Here is an 18,520-nt window from a genome sequence, read left to right as displayed (position 1 = left end):
ATCAGAATATCTTCTTGTTAGGCAGAAAACCTTTCACACCAGCCGTCCTTTCCTGAAAATAGTGTAACATCCAGAGAAAGGTGAGCTTCTCCTTGAGTTGGTTGGATTTTCAGCTGCCCATGAAGATCTACTGGAAGTCTGCCTGCTTGTGCTGGTTTAGCTGTGGACACTGCACAGCTCCTCCACGCTGCAGGGAGGCCCAGTCCTGGAACTTGACTAGAATGTAGTGAGCCTTTCATGTCCAGTGTGACTGTCCCGTTAAACAAAGCCTCCCTCTTGGTGCCTGTATTAGCCACACTCAGGCCACCCTCTCTACAGGCAACATGAGCACAGTGCTTCTTAGCCGCAGCAGCTCTAGCTTTAAGGGAGGCTTTTTTGGGGGACACACTTTATGTCTCCCCAGTGCCACCCACACCCATGGAAATCAGTGTGAGAATTTACAGAGGAGTTCCAGGGAGGAAAAATGACTCACAGCCATGCAGCCTTACAAGTAGGCCGAGCTGGAACACCCACTCTTGTTTTATCCAATACAGTCTGCTGCTTTTAGTTCTGGAGTATATTTTTGACCAAATAATTTAAGCAGCTTCAAAGAAAGGGGCAGGGGGTGTTTGGAAGTGATATAAATTGAAATTTTTATCATTGGAGTTATACCCATATTTTCTAAAATAAACCAGACCAGGCCCATCTTTCCAAGCAGTTAATGGATGTAACAGTATCCATCTTCAATCTGGGAAGTATCTCTTGGAAGTAAAAATGGAAGATTATATTTTCTCGTTTATAACAGACATCTCGAGCCCTCACTTCGTTCATAAGCCTTAATGTTCCTGGAAAGGAATGGAGGATCATATAGACTAGACAATGGTGCATGTTCTTGCCGCATTCATGTAAGTGTTTTCAGCCCCTGGACACTGTGTGTCTCTAAGGGAATAGGCCAAGATGTTACCCTTGGCAGAGGCCCAGGTGTGTAAAGCATGACTGAAGGAGAGGAAAGCTGCCCTCCCTCCTCTGGTTCAGAAGCTGACGTGTGCTCCAGGTAGATGCTAGATACACAGATTCAGGGTTTGAAAGGGAAAGCCAAGTCAGTTTCCTTAGTGGCTGAAGGATCTCTCCCAACAAAGCACACAGAATAGTTATCAAAAAGTAGGAAAATAAACATATTAGGACTTTAATCCTCTTAAATAAAATTTTAAAAATTAAACATTAACATTTAAAGTATACCAAGCATGCAGTCTGCATATTCTCAGAAAGTCCATCTTACTAGGGAATATAATTTGAGGTGGTGTGTACCAGTTGAATATAGATCTAAACATTTCTACATTCAGACGAACAAAACGGCAAAAATAACTGATTTTGTCAAATTACCAGCAAAATAAAGGTGGCAAGGACTGTTATGGTACACATGTTCACTTCACATCTCCACAGAAAGGCAGAAGTCAATCATATTCAGCAGCCAGAGAGTAACTACTTATAAATGAACTCACCTATTTGCCTCACAGAGGTCACTGCCAGGTTTAAATAAGACAAAGGTTTTAACTCTTGTCTTTCCGTAAGTGAATGAAATGGACAGTGGCTTATTAGTGTTCAGCAGGTTCCAGGAGAAACAGGCAGGTGTCCAGGCAGCCATACAGCAGAATTCCCGAAGATGTTTTATTCAGTTAAAATACTTTTAGGTTCACCAGAGTTTGAGCAGATAACATAATTCATGATACTCTCAAAGTCCAACAGTGTCCCGCAGGCCCTCTTTAAATATATGAGAAAATAAGCATGGGGTACCCCAAACCAGTGTTAACTAAACAATGCAATTTAGAGTTCACCAACAATGTAATTTTGAAACCAGCTTAATTTTCTGTTTAGCCATTGGCTACTGAAGCTTTCTAACAAGATTTGGGAAGAGGTCAAATGTATTCATAGATGAGAAAAGAGGAACCAGCCTTTCAAGAGTTAGAGCAAGTGATCAGGAAAAACACCGCAACCCCGAAGCGGCATTAAGCTTCCTTGACCACCCCGACCAGGGCGGGCCTCAGGGTGCGCCCGTGCAGCTTGTACCCCACCTTGTTGACCAGTGCAACCGTGCCTGGCTCTTTGCCCTCAACCGGCGTGTGGAACAAGGCCTCATGCTCATAAGGGTCAAACTTGGCCCCCACAGGGTTCAGCCGGAGCAAGCCGTGCTTCGTGAACACCTTCTGGATCTGGACTTCAGTCATTACGAGGCCCTCGTAGAGGTTCTTCAGGTGAGGGTTGTCGTCTTTAATTTCTTCTCTCGGGACACACTGGGTTGCCTTCTCCAAAATGTCTGCAACCTCTAGCAAGTCCTTGCAGAAGCCCTGGATGCCTAAATGAAGTTAAAGAAGAAAATCATCTGCATTCCATAATGACTTCCTATAGCAATTCACAACTTCATGCATAAGCTATTTAATAATCTCAAATCATTCGCTTGTCTTAGAATTCAATGGCTTGATGATAAAAAAAAAAATCTCTTCTGGGATCAGCCAGAACTAATAAATGTATGATCGATGAGGGATGGAAGACAGGCAGCTGAAATTCTGCAGAACCGTCTCTGGAAGTGAAGGGATCAGAGATCACTTTACTGTTTGTGCAAGGGGATAGATGGGGGCTGGGGAGGGTAAAAGGATACATTCCAAATCCCCACATAAGCTGGATGGATAATGGTATTATTCACTAAAATGAGGAAGAGCAGATTAGAGGAGAAAGACTAAAATACCTGCAAGACATCCAAGTAAAGATGTCATGTAAACAATGACATCTGAAATGTGTGAGCTGGAACTAGAAATCTGTCAGGATGCCACTTCAACCCCACAGGAATGGGCAAGTCCCTGAGGGAGCACGGGGAGAGGAGAGGAGAGGGCCTGGGGCTGAGTCCTGACAGCCAGGGAGCAAACAAAGGGCTTTCCTGGGAGAGGAGGAAAACCAGAAAGTGGAGGTTACAGCATGTGTTGCAAGTTGCTGAAAGGGCAGCAAGATGAGATCTGGATTTGTTTCCACTTGGACTTTCGCCCACAGTGTGACTTGGGGCAAATTAACCCCCCACTCTGAGCCTTAGGTTCTTCAGCTGGAACACAGGAGAATGACACCTGGCAATCAGTTATGCACACACACAGCATAAGCACTTGAGTGGCAGCCTTATGTGTAACCAAAGCCACGAGCAGACACGGGGCCAACAGCACTGGCCCCGGTGCCAGTGCTGACATATACTAGCTTTGAGATATGTGGCAAGTCATATAAGTTTTCTAAGCCTTGATCATCTGACCTTAAAATGGGAAGGACAAAGACAAAAATATCTACAGGTGACAATGCAAAAGTGACACAGATGTTATTGCTGATGCAGGCAAGGAAGTGGACACCCAGAGAGGCTGACCTGCTAGAATTATCTACAGATTCAACAAAATCATCATGTGGAGAAGAGTAAGTCTGCACGCTACCGATCAGGCTACACTTTGTGCTGGATTGTGTTACATTTCTGAATGCTAGTCACCCCCCCACCCCCACCCTCTTTGTTCCTCAACCTTTTCTGCTGACTTCTCTTTAAAAAGTTCTGGGGAGTGCAACTGAGTCTTTTGAAATTTCCCTCCACCACTGGTTATCAGCCTTGTTTTCTGATGCTCCTGTATGGATGCCCTCTTTCTCCTTCCCCACCCCAACTATCTTCTTTCCAGTACATCCTCTGACATTTACAGTTACCATATAATTTTGCCTCCTCCACCAATTTCTGGCTTCTTTGCCGTAAGTTCTCAGTATCCGCCAAAGCACGCTTATATTTTTCCTTTAAAAAAAAAAAAGAGGAAATTTAGGTGAAGAAAATATAGAACAAATTCATGGAGTACAAATCTGACTCAAAAATGAGTACATAAACTCCAAATCAAAATACAGACAAAATCTATTAATACTTTTGAGATTTTGGACCGCAGATAGTAATTCACTCAGTAAGTAAGAATAATTTAAAACTGCCTCCATATTTCTAGTGAATGAGGTATAAGATGTCAAGATGCCATGTACTTATAGAGCCCCCAAATCCATTCCTGTTCAAGTACAGCTGGGGAAAGGACAAAAAACAACTTCTCCTTCTTTGTGGTTCTGCTAATCTCATCATCCCTCGAGAAAGGGCCAGTACTTTTCTCAGCAGAATTTCCAACTTAAGTCACGGGAATCCCAGGACCCAGGTGGGCCCAGCCCATCTTGAACTGCTGACACCTCGGAGATGGGAGACCTTAGGCCTCTACCCCAACAGAGATAAAACGCCATTAATGAACCTTTGGTATTTTTAATGTTGCCCAGAGGTGGCTCAAGTTCAAACATTTACTCTGTAATAATCATTCAAATTCCTCCTCATTTCTCAGCATTTCCCCTGTAATCTCACTCATCTCTGTGCCTTCCTACTTTTAACATTTACTAACTCCTCTGTGGGGGCCCCCACCCACTTTCAGTCTTCAGACCATTTTTATAAATACACAGTGTTGAGGAGCCAGGATGCCCAGGCCAGACCACCCTGGCTCAGTTCTGGCTCTGCTGCTTGGAAGCCAGTTCCCGAGCCTCTGTGGGCCTCAGGTGGCTCACCTGTGAAACAGGGGCACTGTCAGTTACTCGCATGGCTGCTGCGAGGACTCAGATAAACGAGAAGCTTATTCCAGTGCTGGCACTGGCTGACAGGATCACTCGGAAGTCCTTAGAGAACTTGATTTTTTATTACCTGCATTTTTTTGCATGGTGTAATAATCCATTTATTAACTATTCATGAAATTCCTACCTCCCTATGAGAGTACCCCATAGCCACACCTCTGACCCCATCTCTTGTACTTATGATTGTTTAGTTCCTTCCCCAAGACCAGCTTAAACAACCACACTTGTTGTAAAGACCAATTTAAGTCTTAAAACAATCTATGTAGCAGGTGACGATGATCCTCACGACAGAACCAGAGCCACACAAGATTTGGGGTCTAGTCTCTACTTAGCAGCAACTCATGGTATGCTCCAACCTGAGTCCCTGGACAGATGACTGCAATCCTCTGGGCTCTGTACCAATGAAATACGGAGGACGGACCAGAGGGTCTCTGAAGAACCTTTTATCCCTATGTCAGAAACTCAACAGTTCAACAGACCATTTAAGGGCCTGTGAGTCCTTACCGTAGTCTCTTTTAGCTGCTCTTCTAACTTGGCCTTCTCCTCCATGAGCATCTTCTCTGTAGAGGGGGGGTCTGTCTTCTGTTCATTCTGACCCAAGTCCTCTTCCAAGTTCTGGCCACTGTTCTTTTGTTTTGTAGCCGTGCACAACAACCGAGGAAAGGACCTAAAGAAAAGGCCACACATTAGAAACGAAGATTGTGTCTTTTACTTTTTGCTTATTAAAGTCAGCTGTATCATCTTATAAATTTGGGATAATTTAAAACTATTTGCTATTGACTTGGGGAGAAAAGATTTACCTTAGATCTAATAAAGTCAAATAGTATTTGATGTGCAGAGTTATTTATGTGTACAGAATCTTCTGCAATACATGCCTAAACCGACATGTCAGTAACCAAGGCTACACTAACCTCCTCTTCTTCCCATCTGAACATCCCCTTCTGAGACTGTCACTGTGACCCCAGCAGTGTTTATGGAGTCGCTAGCAGAGGTGAGGCCCAGTGCTGAGGCTGATGCACAGAGGTACAGGCAGAGAGCTTGCTCACGGGACTGAAGTCATGCCGACAAGATAAGACACCCACACAGAACTCTACTTTTGTGTTTAAAGGTGATAAAAAGGGACAAAGCGCTTTGGGAGGTTTAGAGTAGAACTTTCTAGCTTGGGGACCAGGGAGACCATAAAGAGGCTGTATGCAGAAGTGTGCTGAAGGGCAGGTAAGATTCACACATCAGGAGACGGGGGTAGAAGGGATGGATGCATCCAGGAAGAGAGGTGCTCAGATAAAGGCACGGAAGTAGGAAAGCACGGGAGAACACAGTGAACTCAAAAACTAACGCTGGAAGTGACAAACTATCACCCAGTCTGATCCCCTCATCAAGAAGGTTAAATGACAGACCCAAGGTGACAAAGCCATTAGTGAGTGACAAAATAAGGTCTTAAAAAACCAGGTCCTTCACCAGGACCAGTGGCGCTCTCTTTATTATGTCAGAGTCCAATTTGCAAATAAACTACATTCAATTTTCTTCCCAGAGTAAAGAGAGCTGCCTAAAGAAACAGGAAAGCTATCAGTGAACACGAATATATCTGTATAAGGATGCTCACTGCAGAACTGAATAGTGACAAGCTGGAATGGGAATGCTCATCAGTAAGGAAGGAAATGGTTGAATAAACTGTTGCTTCCAAAATCTGGAATACTGTGCAGCTACTAAAAAGAATGAGTGAAACTGTCATAGACACACTGTGGATGTACAATTAAGTCAGAAACGCAACTTATAGAGAAATACATGGAATGTGATTCTGTTTTTATAAAAACAAACGAGAAGTCCTGTGTATGTAAACTTGTTTCTTAGGCCTGTAGAAAGGAATGAAGAGTCCCTAATAGTCTGCTGCCGTGGCGTTGCAGAGTAATGATCTTTTTATTATATTTTTACTTTTGTGATTTAAAAGTGACTAATCTAAAACCTGAGTACTGTTGTGAAGCCAGCCTTTTCTAGTTGGTCTGGCCCCTGGGTGTGACAATTACTCAGTTTTTCTGCATGTCAGTCTGGCCCTGCACAGAGGCTTTCCTGCAGCACAACAGTGTGAAGTGTGGTAAGAAATGCAACAGGGCTGTGTTGGTTTGTGTATATCATGTCCCCCAGAAAAAAACATATTCTTTAATGCAATCTTGTGTGGGGGGAGACAAATTAGTGTTGATTAGGTTGGAACCTTCTGATTGTTTCCATGGAGATGTGACCCACCCAACTGTGAGTGACACCTTTGATTAGGATGTGACCGCTTGATTGAATGTTTCCATGGAGGTGTGGCCCCGCCCATTCAGGGTGGGTCTTGATTAGTTCACTGGAGCCCTATAAAAGCTCAGACAGAAGGAGCTCACTGCTATCTGCAACTGAGGGACACATTCTGAAGACAGCCATTGAAAGCTGACACTAACATTTTGAAGAACACCATTTTGAAATGCAACCTGGGAGCAAGTGGACGCCAGCCACATGCCTTCTGAGCTAACAGGTTTTGTGGACACCATTGGCTGTTCTTCAGTGAAGGTACCCTGTTGTTGATGCCTTACCTTGGACACTTTATGGCCTTAAGATTAACTCTGCAACCAAATAACCCCCATTTAGAAAAAGCCAATCCATTTCTGGTGTTTTGCAAATGGCAGCACTAGCAAACCAGAACAAGGACCCAGAGCCCACCGTTTACAGAGGGATCTGAGTCTTGGAGAGCTTAGTTACTGCTGGAGCTAGGACTACAAGTCGAGCCTCTTGCTTCCCCTTGCTGATCATCTTTTCCAGAAAAATGAGTTCTCGGAGACAAAAATTATGCTGACTTGGTGTTCCCTTTCTTAGTAATTAAGTCCAAGTACAGGATCACAAATAACTTGAGCAAAAAGCCTTTTAACTCGGGTTTTGACCAGTAGGTCACTGCTCTTTGTTCCCATGTTCTTTTGTTTTCTATGATTTATTAAGGTAGTGATCACACCTTCATCACCTTCCACTGTGTGATGGTTAGGTTCATGTGTCACCTTGGTCAGATGATGGTGTCCATGTGTCTGGTCAAGCAAGCACTGGCCTAACCATCACTGCAAGGACATTTGAGGCTGGTTAATAAACCAGAAAGGCTGGTTTATTAAATCATCAGTCAATGGCTGCAGCTGTGACTGATTACATCCACAAAGGGCAAATCTTCCGCAACGAGAGACTTCAATCAGCTGGATTTAATCCAATCAGTTGAAGACTTCTAAGCGAGAAAATCAGAGGATATTTACTTCTTTCGCAAGCCAACAAAGCGTTTCCTGAGGAGTTCATCGAACACCTTCATCGGAGTGGCCAGTTTGCTGCCTGAGTTCATTGAACACCTTCAATGGAGTTGCCAATTTGCTGCCTGCCATACAGAATTTGGACTCGTGCATACCCACAGTTGTGTGAGACAGTTTTATAAAATCTTATATTTATAGGTATCTCTTGTTGATTCTGTTTAAAACCCTAACTAATACAACTTGGTACCAGGAGTGGTTCTTGAGAAACAGAATCTTAAAATGGGCTTTTACAATTTGTTTTCTACTCTAATTAGATTCAAAGGCACTAATGACTCTGTTTCCAATAATCAAGATGGCACTGACAGTCCCCGGCATGAGCTGGCAATGGAGATACACAAAATATCACCATTTGATTCTCCTAATCCTACTCTTATATGAAGCAAAGCTCTGGGTGACAATGTTTTTGACACCTTAACAGAGTTTTGTAGAGTTGAGGTATAATGATGTTGGCTGGTTGCTCTTAGATACACTGGATAAAGTTATAAGAGAAAGGGACGAACCAAAGGCTTCAAATTTGAAACTTAAGTGCTGTATGACAGATGTAAAGGTTTCTATGTGTGCTCTGAAAGAAAATCTTATTTCCTGTGGCCACAGACTTGAGGTTTCTGAAAACCAGACCCAGAGTCTCATTGTATGAGTAGCAGATTCACAACGTAAACTAAAATCTCAACCTCTCAGGGTGTCTGCTGTTAAAGTAAAGGCATTGATTGGAAAAGAATGGGATCCTGAAACTTGGGATGGGGACATACGGATTGAGAGTAATGGCAGTGAGGACAGTGGAACTCTGGATTCTGCTGAGTCATTGTTAAATATACCTGTAGTGGGCTGTCCTGAGGAAACAGCCCACCCACCTCCAGTCTGCCCTGAGACAGCTACCCAACCTCCAGCCTGCTTTGAGGAAACAGCTTCTCCACCTCCAGTCTGCCCTGAGTAGCCTGCCATCCAACCTCCACCTAAAGAGATTAACCCTTCAGTGTCTGCTAAACCTATAATCGCCTCCCCTGAAGCAGCAGCCCTCATGCCTCTGTCTGGAGAGATTAATTCTGTTTCACGAAATGAAACTGCAACAGCATGTCCTCAGGTAAATGGCTTGAGGGAAAATTCTAATTCTTTTCATGACCCAAACCCACCACCAGTCTTTGCTTCAAGACCTAACTAAAGTCCCAAAAGGCCCCGAAGGGTGAGGTACAAAATGTGACCCATGAGAAGGTATGCTATACTCCAAAAGAACTGTTACGAGTTTTCCAATTTATACAGACAGAAACCAGGGAATATGTGTGGGAATGGAAATTAAGAGTGTGGGATAACAGTGGAAAAAATATAAAGTTGGATTAGGCTGAATTTACTGATACAGGCCCACTAAGCAGAGATTCTGCATTCAATGTTGTAGCTCAAGGGGTTATAAAGGGTGTTAACAGTTTATTTGGGTAGTTGGTTGAAACATGGATCAAAAGGTGGCCGGCATTACCTGAGGTCAAAATGCCAGAACTGCCCTGGTATAATGCAGAGGAGGGGATTCAAAGGCTTAGAGAGATTGGAATGTTCGAGTGGATTTATCATGGAAGCCTGCTCACACACCCTTGGAATGTCCAGAGGACACACCTTTTTACCAGAACCGTGAGGAATAAATTTGTGAGACTAGCTCCATCATTCCTGAAGAGCTCTGTAGTTGCCCTTCTCTGTAGGTCAAATATTACTGTGGGAACTGTTTTCACTGAGCTGGAATCCTTAAACACAATGGATCCCGAGTCGGCAGAAGCCATGTAGCAGCAGTTAATCGTCAAAGACAAGGTGGGCATGGCTACCATAATGGAAAACAGGCTCAAGGCAGCAGTCAAAATAATCTGACTTGCAGAGACTTATGGCATTGGCTAGAAGATCATGGAGTACCTTGTAGTAAAATAGATGGGGGTGCTAGTTCGATATATCATGTCCCCCAAAACGCCATTATCTTTGATGCAATCTTGTGTGGGTAGACGTATTAGTGTTGATTACATTTTGGAATCCTTTGTGTGTTTCCATGGAAATGTGATTCAAATAATTGTGGACAAGACTTTCGGTTGGATAATTTCCATGGAGGTGTTGCCCCACCCATTCAGGGTGGGTCTGAATTAGTTTACTAGAGCACTGTATAAGCTCAGACAGGAGGAGGAAGCTTGCTACAGCCAAGAGGGACACTTTGAAGAACGCACTGGAACTGAGAGAGGAACTTCAGTTTACAGAGACATTTTGGAGACAGCCTTTGAAAGCATACTTCTGCTCCGGAGAAGCTAAGACAGGGCAAACGCCCCAAGAGCAACTAAGAGTGACACTTTTGAGGATCTGAAGCCTAGAGAGGAACATCCTGAGAGAAAGCCATTTTGAAACTCCGGAGCAGACGCCGGCCATGTGCCTTCGCAGCTAACAGAGGTTTTCCGGATACCACTGGCAATTGATGCGTTACCTTGGACACTTTATGGACTTAAGACTGTAACTGTCTAACCAAATAAATCCCCTTTTATAAAAGCCAATCCATTTCTGGTATTTTGCATTCTGGCAGTGTTAGCAAACTAGAACAATGGGCAGTCTACTAAATTCCTGTTTGATCCGTATAAGCAGAAGAATTTTAGGTCAAGTGAACAAAAGTCTACCTTGAATTACAAAAACAGAGAGTCATGGCCCCTTAATCAATTCCCAGACTTGAGACAGTTTACTGATCCAGAGCCACTTGAATGAGGGGAAGGCTGGGTACCCTTGGGGAAGGACCCTGTTACACTGACAAAACTTTATACTGTTAATCTTCTTCCCAGCCTTCCCTAGGGGGACCTATGGTCTTTTACCAGGGTAATTGCATTGGGGAAAAAAAAATGATCAGATATTTCAGGGATTATATGACACTGGTTCAGAAATGACATTAATTCCAGAAGACCCAAAACATCACTCTGGTCCACTAGTCAGAGTTGGGGCTTATACAGATCAGGTGATCAATGGAGTTTTAGCTCAGGTCTGTCTCACAGTGGGTCCAGTGGGTCCCCAGACCCCATTCTGTGGTTATTTCCCCAGTTCTGGAATGCATAATTAGAAGAGACATATTTAGCAACTGGCAGAATCCTCACATTGGTTCCCTGACTGGTGGAGTGAGGGCTATTATGGTGGGAAAGGCCAAGTGGAAGCCACTAGAACTGCCCTGCCTAGCAAAATAGTAAACCAGAAACAATACTGGATTCCTGAAGGGATTGCAGAGATTAATGCCAGTCTTACGGACTTGAAGAACGCAGGGGTGGTGATTCCCACCACATCCCCATTCAACTCTCCTATTTGGCCTGTGCAGAAAACAGATGGGTCTTGGAGGATGACAGTGGATTATCATAAGCTTAACAGGTGGTGACTCCAATTATATCTTGTTCCAGATGTGGTATCATTGCTTAAGCAAATCAAAACATCCCCTGGTACCTGGTATGGAGCTATTGATCTGGCAAATGCTTTTTTCTCAATAGCTGTTAGTAAGGATCACCAGAAACAGTTTGCATTCAGCTGGCAAGGCCAGCGGTATACATTTGCTGTGCTACCTCAGGGGTATATCAACTCTCCAGCCCTATGTCATAATATTGTCTGCAGGGATCTTGATCGTTTCTCCCTCCCACAAGACATCACATTGGTCCATTATATTGATGATACCATGTTGATTGGACCTAGTGAGCAAGAAGTAGCAACTACTCTAGATTTGTTGGTAAGGTATTTGCGTGGCACAGGATGGGAGATAAATCCAACAAAAATACAGGGGCTTTCTACCTCAGTAAAATTTCCAGGTGTCCAGTGGTGTGGGGCATGTCCAGATATCCCTTCTAAGGTGAAGGATAAGCTGTTGCATCTGGCCCCTCCTACGACCAAAAAAGAGGCACAATGCTTAGTTGGCCTCTGGATTTTGGGGACAACATATTCCTCGTATGGGTGTGCTACTCTACTCCATTCACTGAGTGACCAGAAAAGCTTCTAGTTTTGAGTGGGGACCAGAACAAATGAGGCTCTGAGACAGGTCCAGGCTGCTGTGCAAGCTGCTCTGCCACTTGGACCATATGCTGGAGCAGATCCAATGGTGCTTTTATCTCAATAGTATTTGCCAAATGTCAGTGGCAAATAGAGATGCTGTTTGGAGCCTTTGGCAGACTCCTATAGTAGAATCACAAGGCAGGCCCTTAGGATTTTGGGGTAAAGCCTTACCATCCTCTGCAGACAACTCTCCATTTGAGAAACAACTTTTGCATCATCTTTGGATATCTGGTCTCCTCATCCAAGTGGGCAAGCTTCTTGAGGGAACACAGGTATCTTACTCTACCTAGCTTCTACCCCATTGTTTGGCCCAGAGTAGGCTGTATAATAACTTGATTCCAGGCAGTTCTTCCAACACAGAACATGCTAAGTACTTGCTAAACTAACTTCTGAGACAGGACTTGCAAAAAGCAAAAGCCACAGGTTTAAGGGATAAAAAAAAAAAGATTAGGGCACTGTCTCTCGTGACCCTCGATTATGGAGTCACTGCACTTGTGGAAATACCCCCTCCTCCTCCCATGGGTGGTCAGACTCCAGAAATATCGCAGGCGGAGCAGGAATTCGAGGCTGAATGGAAACAGCCCAGGAACAGGGGTGACCCGGGCCTCGGTTGCTCAAAACTTTTCTGAGCACTGTTTCGGGACCGGGCCTTGAGCTGCCCATGGCAGCGAAGGCCCTGCCTAGTCCTTCCTCGTTGGGTGACCTTGGGCAAGTCTCTCCGTCTGTCCGGCTCTGTTTCTTCACCTGCCTAAGAAGTGTGGGCTGCCCTGCTCCCGGCGCGCGCGTGCGGGCATGAGGTCCACACGCGGCACTCGGCCACACACACGTGGGGCCACCCGTCCCCTTGCACTTCACGCAACCACCTCGCGCAGCAGCCACTACGGCTCTCCCGGCGGCGGCGGGGGAGCCCAGCTGCACAGCGGCCCCAGGCCGGAGAGGGTCGGCCCGCGGCGCCCGGAGTGTACCCAGCGCCGAGAAGGGAGCCGACGAGAGCGGCCCCGAAGCGGCCCTCGGCAATGAAAGGCCCGAAGTTGGAGCGGGAGGCCGCGGCCCCGAGGAGACGCGCACCACAGAGCGGGGCTCTCTCCTCGCCAGAGAAGCAGACCCTTCTTACCTGAGAGACAACGCCAAAGTCGGGACGCTGCGCCGCGCCAGCCTCACGCACTGAGCCGCCATGACTACCCGCCGCCGGCCGCCGTCACTGCGTAAACACCACGCATGCGCGGAGGCCGCCGGTCCGCCTCCTAGGGGCCTACGCAACTCGCGCAGAATCCGTGCCTGCTTCCCCGCCCAACTACTTCCTCTCAGCCAATCCGTGGCCTCTCTTTCTATGATGGAAGGACAACAGTTACCGATACTTGCGGCTCATGGGCGGGGTCTGTTGCCTGCAGGGGCCCTAGAGGGTGAAGAGGTGAAAGGTCAGAGAACAGTGGGTGGGGCTCCGTGGGCGGGGCGTAGTCCAGCGAAGAGCCAATGGAGAGGAAGTATGAGGGGGCGGGCCCGGGGCCAGGAGGTGCGCGTGGGCGGCCGGGGGTCACTTTAGACCCGGATTCCAGGCGAACCGGCCCGTGTTCTCAGGTGCAGAGAGCGAGTCCGGGAGAGGGAAATGGCTGACGCCGCTGCTAGCGGCACTGAGGCGAAACCCCTCACCAGTCGAAGCCTGAAGGCTTCCAGCCAGGATTGGCTGCGCCCTCCGTGCCTCCCCCGAGCGCCGCTCCGCTGCCGCTGCCCCCTCGGCCGGACGGTGGGCCCTGGTGGTCCCTCCTCCCCGCGCCCCCTGGCCGTGCCCGGGGCGCCCCCGTCCGTGCTCGGGCTCCCCACTCTGTGCCCGGTCCCCCGGCCTGTGCTCGGGGCGCTCCCCCGCGCGCGCCCGTGCCTGGGCATCCCCTTCTGTGCCCGATGCGCCCCCGTCCGTGCGCCGTGCGCCCCCGCGGGCCTTTCAGAGGTGAGGGCGCGGCCCTGCCGACCCGCGGCTCCCACCACAGCGCTGGGCGCACAACACCCCGCGTGGGTCAAAAGAACGAGCAGGCAGGTTAAGGGTCAAAAGTACATCAAAAGGGCACTTTCAGGCATTTTAGAAAACGATGGTGAAAACTTTGGGAAGAAGACCCAGCCCTGGGGTTGGTTTCTTTGCGGTGGTGGAGGAGCCCGCGGAAGGGAACGGGTTTGCATCTGTGAGTTTTATTTAGTAAAACTAAGCAAAGACACAGGAAGCAAATGTGACAAAATGTTAGCAGTTTTGATACTGGGTGGTGGGAATACTGGAGTATACATATTGTTCTTTTGTACTTTTCTATCTAAAGTTTTCTCAAACAATAACAAAATAACAACACATATGAAAACTTTTGAGACAGAGCTAAAGCTCCTAGATTCAAATGTTTTCATTGCTCTGACCCAGGTCACTTCTACTACATCCTGAACCCACCAAGACGCTAAGGGGCTGGAAGCGGAGCTGCTCTTGTGTGATACCCTTTAGCTGCTGTCCCGCCAGTGTCGGAGCGCACTTGGCCTCTGGTCTCAGCACAGCCAGGCCCTCCAGCCACGATCTGAGGGCTCCAGTCTCCTCCAAGACCTGCGGGCTGGAGCCTGTGGTCCCCCACATGGAGAGCTGCCAGCCAGGGAACCAAACCATCTCTTCTTTTGCTCGGCTCCCTCTACCACGTGGACCCCTACTGTGTGCCAGGTGCTGTGTCACACGCAGAGGACAAACAGCCGGATCCGGAATGTGGGATCTTCTACAGGACAAATGATTCCGTTTCATAGTAAATGAAGGTTTGGGGGACTGCTAGAGAATTAAAGCACTTAAAAGACACAACTGAATTGAATACGTGGTCCTTTCTTGGATTGTGATAGAAAAAACCAACTGTAAGAAGATGTTTATGTTGGAAACCATCCAAACGTCCATCAGTGGATGAATGGATAAACAAAATCCATCTGTACAAGAGAATGTTATTCAGCCCTAAAAAGGAATGATGTTCTGATACATGCTATTGCAGAGATGGAACTTGATCATTAAACTAACTGAAATGAGCCAGACACAAAAGAGCAAATATTGTATGATTCCGCCAACATGAGATATTCATAGAGACAGAATTCATAGAGACAGAAAGTAGAATAGAGGTTATTGGAGGCTAGAGGGAGGGGAGAACAGGGAGTTATTGCTTGATGGGTACAGAGTTTCCATTTGGGCTAATGAAAAATTTTGAAAATAGGTAGTGATTATGGTTGTACAATCAAAAAAATGGTTAAAATGGGAAATTTTATGTTATAAATATTTTACCCCAATTTTTAAACAGTAGTGAGATGGTTGGGGAAATATATAATTATAAACTGGGTATTAGATGATAATAAGGAATCATTGATACTTTTGTTAGGAGTGATATATGGTCTAGTCATTATGTGAAAACATCCTAGTTGTTTAGAGATGCAAAGTACAGTGAATTGCCACAGTTCCTGGAATTTGCTTTATAAATATCCAGTAAAAAAAAAAAAAGTGGAAGGAAGAGAAACAATCAGCAAAATGTTAATTAATTGTTAAAGTGGGGTTTGGGTACTGTGGGGGGGGGGGAGTGTTAATGACTATTTTCTCTTTGTAAATGTTTGAAATTTTTTATAATAACATTTTAAAAATGTTCCCCATTGGCTGTGACCTTAGGCAAGTCACTTAATTGCTCTGCATCTCCTTCTCCTTACATGTGAGACAGGATCATATCATTTACTCATAGGTAGATGATTAAGAGATGGACGTGTTCACTTCCTTCCTCTCTTTGAGGCTCGGGGGAATCAGAGTCACATCCCAGGCAGCCCGGGAGGCGATAGAGAGGCATAACTCGGTCGTTGTGACAGAGGCCGGCACGGAAGGTCCTCGTGGTGATGCCCTTTGGGGACCCTGCACCTCTCGGGGAGTGGGGTGTGTGTCTGTGTGCAGGCGGCCACTAGGCCATGCCCGGATCCGCATCCCAAAACGCCGATCTCCCTCTCCGGTGGCCACGGGGAACTCGCCGCCCCAGGAGTGGGGTGAATCTTCAGACTGCAATAAGCAAATTTTAAAAAGTGTGGCTGTGACGGGGTGTGGCAGGCTGAATTCTGGCGATGACCCCCCACCCCTAATCCCCAAGATTCCCGCCCCCTGTCATCCAGTCAGGCGCCATGTCTAGGTCGGGCAGTGAAGCCACTAGGTAGATGGAAGTAAGGTTCCAAGTCAGTTGATCTTAAGACACGAAGGTTGTGCACTGGGCTTGACCTTGAAGAGCTCTTCAAAAGCAGAGTTTTCTCCAGCTGGTGGCACAAGGGGAAGTCAGAGGGATGGGAGGCTTGGGAAGGGCCCCAGTCGCCATCGCTGGTTTGAAGATGGAGGGCCACGTGGGACTCCTGGGGCGGCCCCCAGGAGCAGAGACGCGGCTGACGGCAGCAGCGGCCGCTTGGAGCAGGATCTGCCCGCCCCCTGAATGAGTGAGTGGCGGGTTCTTCCCCAGAACCTCCAGGTGAGAGCTGAGCCCGGTGACACCTTGGCTTTGGCCTTCTGAGAGCCAGACAAGGGACCTAGCCGGGCTTACCGTCCAGGTCCTTTAGGCCACAGTGTAACCCCCCGAGGCAGGCGTTACCTTCATTCTCCCCTTTTCATTTTATCCCTATTTTGAGCTTCAGAGCACAGAATGGATGTAAATGTTGGCTTATGTCCTGTTCTCATCGTTGGTCCAAGCCTGGCCACTTTTGTTCGTGTGTTTATAATAGACACCTGAACCCACCAGCCAGAAGAAAGCGAGGTGCCCAGGTTGAGAGTCGTGCCTGGAAGAGGGGAGCCCCTGCCAGCAGTTCTCACTGCTCCTCCTCCCAGGCCTGCCGGCTCCACACCAAAATACTCTTCTTGGTAAGAAAAATACCACCCTATGGGGCCACAGATGTTCAAGTTGAAATAACTTTCTGCCTAACGAGTCACACTTCATGTGAGGAGGTTTACTTGGGATAGCCAGTTGCAAGGGGAATGAGCAAAGCAAAACTGACAACCATTTCCCTGAGAACCATTTGATGGATAGATGTAGCTGTCTGGAAAGTGCATTCTCCAGATGGGCCCCAGGTGCCCTCTCTCCCGATGCCAGGACATAGAGGTGGGCAGGGGATGGGCTCAGCTTGCCCCAGAGAATGGGATGGACACAAGAGAGCTGCTTTTTTTAAATAATGTAATTATGTTGAAATATACTCACATACCATACAATCATCCAAAGTATACAACAGTTGCTCACAGTTTCATCATATAGTTGTGCATTCATCACCACAATTTTTGAATATTTTCATTACTCCAAAAAATAAACATGAAAATAAGAATAAAAATAAAAGTAAAGAATACTCAAAGCATCCCATACCCCTCTTCCCCCCTCATTTACTTAAAATTTTTGTAATTGAAATATATCCACATGTCACACAATCATCCAAAGTGTACAACAGTTGTTCACAGTATCATCATATAGTTGTGCATTCCTCACCACAATTTTTTAACATTTTTATTACTCCAAAATATAAAAATAAGAATAAAAATAAAAGTAAAAAGAACACCCAAAATGTCCCATACCCTGCTCCTCCATATTATTCATTTACTTTTTGTCCCCATTTTTCTACTCATTTGTCCATACGTTGGGTAAAGGGAGTGTTAGCCATAAGATTTTCACAATCACACAGTTACACCATATAAGCTATATGGTTGTACATCACCTTCAAGAATCAATGATACTGGACTGCACTTCAACAGTTTCAGATATTTCCTTGGAATTATTCTAATAAACTAAAAAAGGATATCTATATCTATATCTATGTAGCATAAGCGTTACCTCCAGAATGACCTCTCAACTCCGTTTGAAAACTCTCAACAACTGAAACTTTATTTTGTTTAATTTCTTTTCCCCCTTTTGGTCAGGAAGGCTTTCTCAATCCCATGATGCAGGATCCATGCTCATCCCCAGGAGTCATGTCTCACGTTGCCAGGGAGATTTACACCCCTGGGAGTCATGTCTCACATTGGGGGAGGGCAGTGAGTTTACCTGCCGAGTTGGCTTAGAGAGAGAGGCCACATTTGAGCAACAAAAGAGGCCCTCTGGGGGTGACTCTTAGGCACATGATGAGTAGGCTTAGTGTTCCACTTTGCTTCTGCTGCCTTTTTGCAAAATACAAGAAATGTATCGGCTGTTATAAAGGGGGTTTATTCGGTTACACAGTCACAGTCTTAAGGCCATAGCATCAACAATCAGTTGGGTACTTTCACTGGAGGATGGCCAATGGCGTCTGGGAAACCTCTGTTAGCTGGGAAGGCACGTGGCTGGTGTCTGCTGTGGAGTTCTGGTTTCAAAATGGCTTTCTCCCATGAGGTTCCTCTCTAGGCATCTTCTTGCTCCTGGGTTGTGTTCTCCAAATTGTCTCTGTAAGCTGCAGCTCCTCCAAAATATCACTCTCACTTGTTCTTGGGGTGTTTGTCCTCTCTTAGCTTCCTCAGAGCAAAGTCTGCTTTCAATGGCCATCTCCAAAATGTCTCTGTAAGCTTCAGCTCC

At 46.3% G+C, this 18,520-nt stretch overlaps 2 protein-coding genes across 4 annotated transcripts; one reads left to right on the top strand and one right to left on the bottom strand.

The window, feature by feature from the left end:
* Positions 1–1,144: 1,144 nt before the first annotated feature.
* Positions 1,145–13,194, bottom strand: GRPEL1 (GrpE like 1, mitochondrial). Its single transcript, XM_037829334.1, has 4 exons — positions 13,096–13,194; positions 5,140–5,302; positions 3,700–3,781; positions 1,145–2,332 (listed from the first exon to the last, which is right to left on the bottom strand). Exons 1-4 carry the CDS (start codon positions 13,155–13,157, stop codon positions 1,986–1,988), a joined length of 654 nt encoding a protein of 217 aa, XP_037685262.1. The 5' UTR covers positions 13,158–13,194; the 3' UTR covers positions 1,145–1,985.
* Positions 13,195–13,461: 267 nt separating this feature from the next.
* On the top strand, positions 13,462–15,492 carry LOC119528525. Of its 3 annotated transcripts, none has more exons than XR_005215738.1 (2): positions 13,462–13,559; positions 14,380–15,492. XR_005215738.1 is itself a non-coding variant. In XM_037828882.1 (2 exons), exons 1-2 carry the CDS (start codon positions 13,588–13,590, stop codon positions 14,398–14,400), a joined length of 360 nt encoding a protein of 119 aa, XP_037684810.1. In that variant the 5' UTR covers positions 13,536–13,587; the 3' UTR covers positions 14,401–15,492. The 3 variants fall into 3 exon arrangements, 2 of the variants coding, with proteins under 2 accessions (XP_037684810.1, XP_037684809.1); XM_037828882.1 differs by having other exon boundaries at positions 13,536–13,926; XM_037828881.1 differs by having other exon boundaries at positions 13,536–14,009.
* The last annotated feature ends 3,028 nt before the right edge of the window (positions 15,493–18,520 follow it).

This window comes from Choloepus didactylus, chromosome 3, assembly GCF_015220235.1.
Source record: "Choloepus didactylus isolate mChoDid1 chromosome 3, mChoDid1.pri, whole genome shotgun sequence".
In the NCBI taxonomy this organism is placed as follows: domain Eukaryota; kingdom Metazoa; phylum Chordata; class Mammalia; order Pilosa; family Megalonychidae; genus Choloepus; species Choloepus didactylus.
The sequence above is the reverse complement of the archived record's forward strand: the minus strand, read 5'-3'. Positions and strand labels throughout refer to the sequence as shown.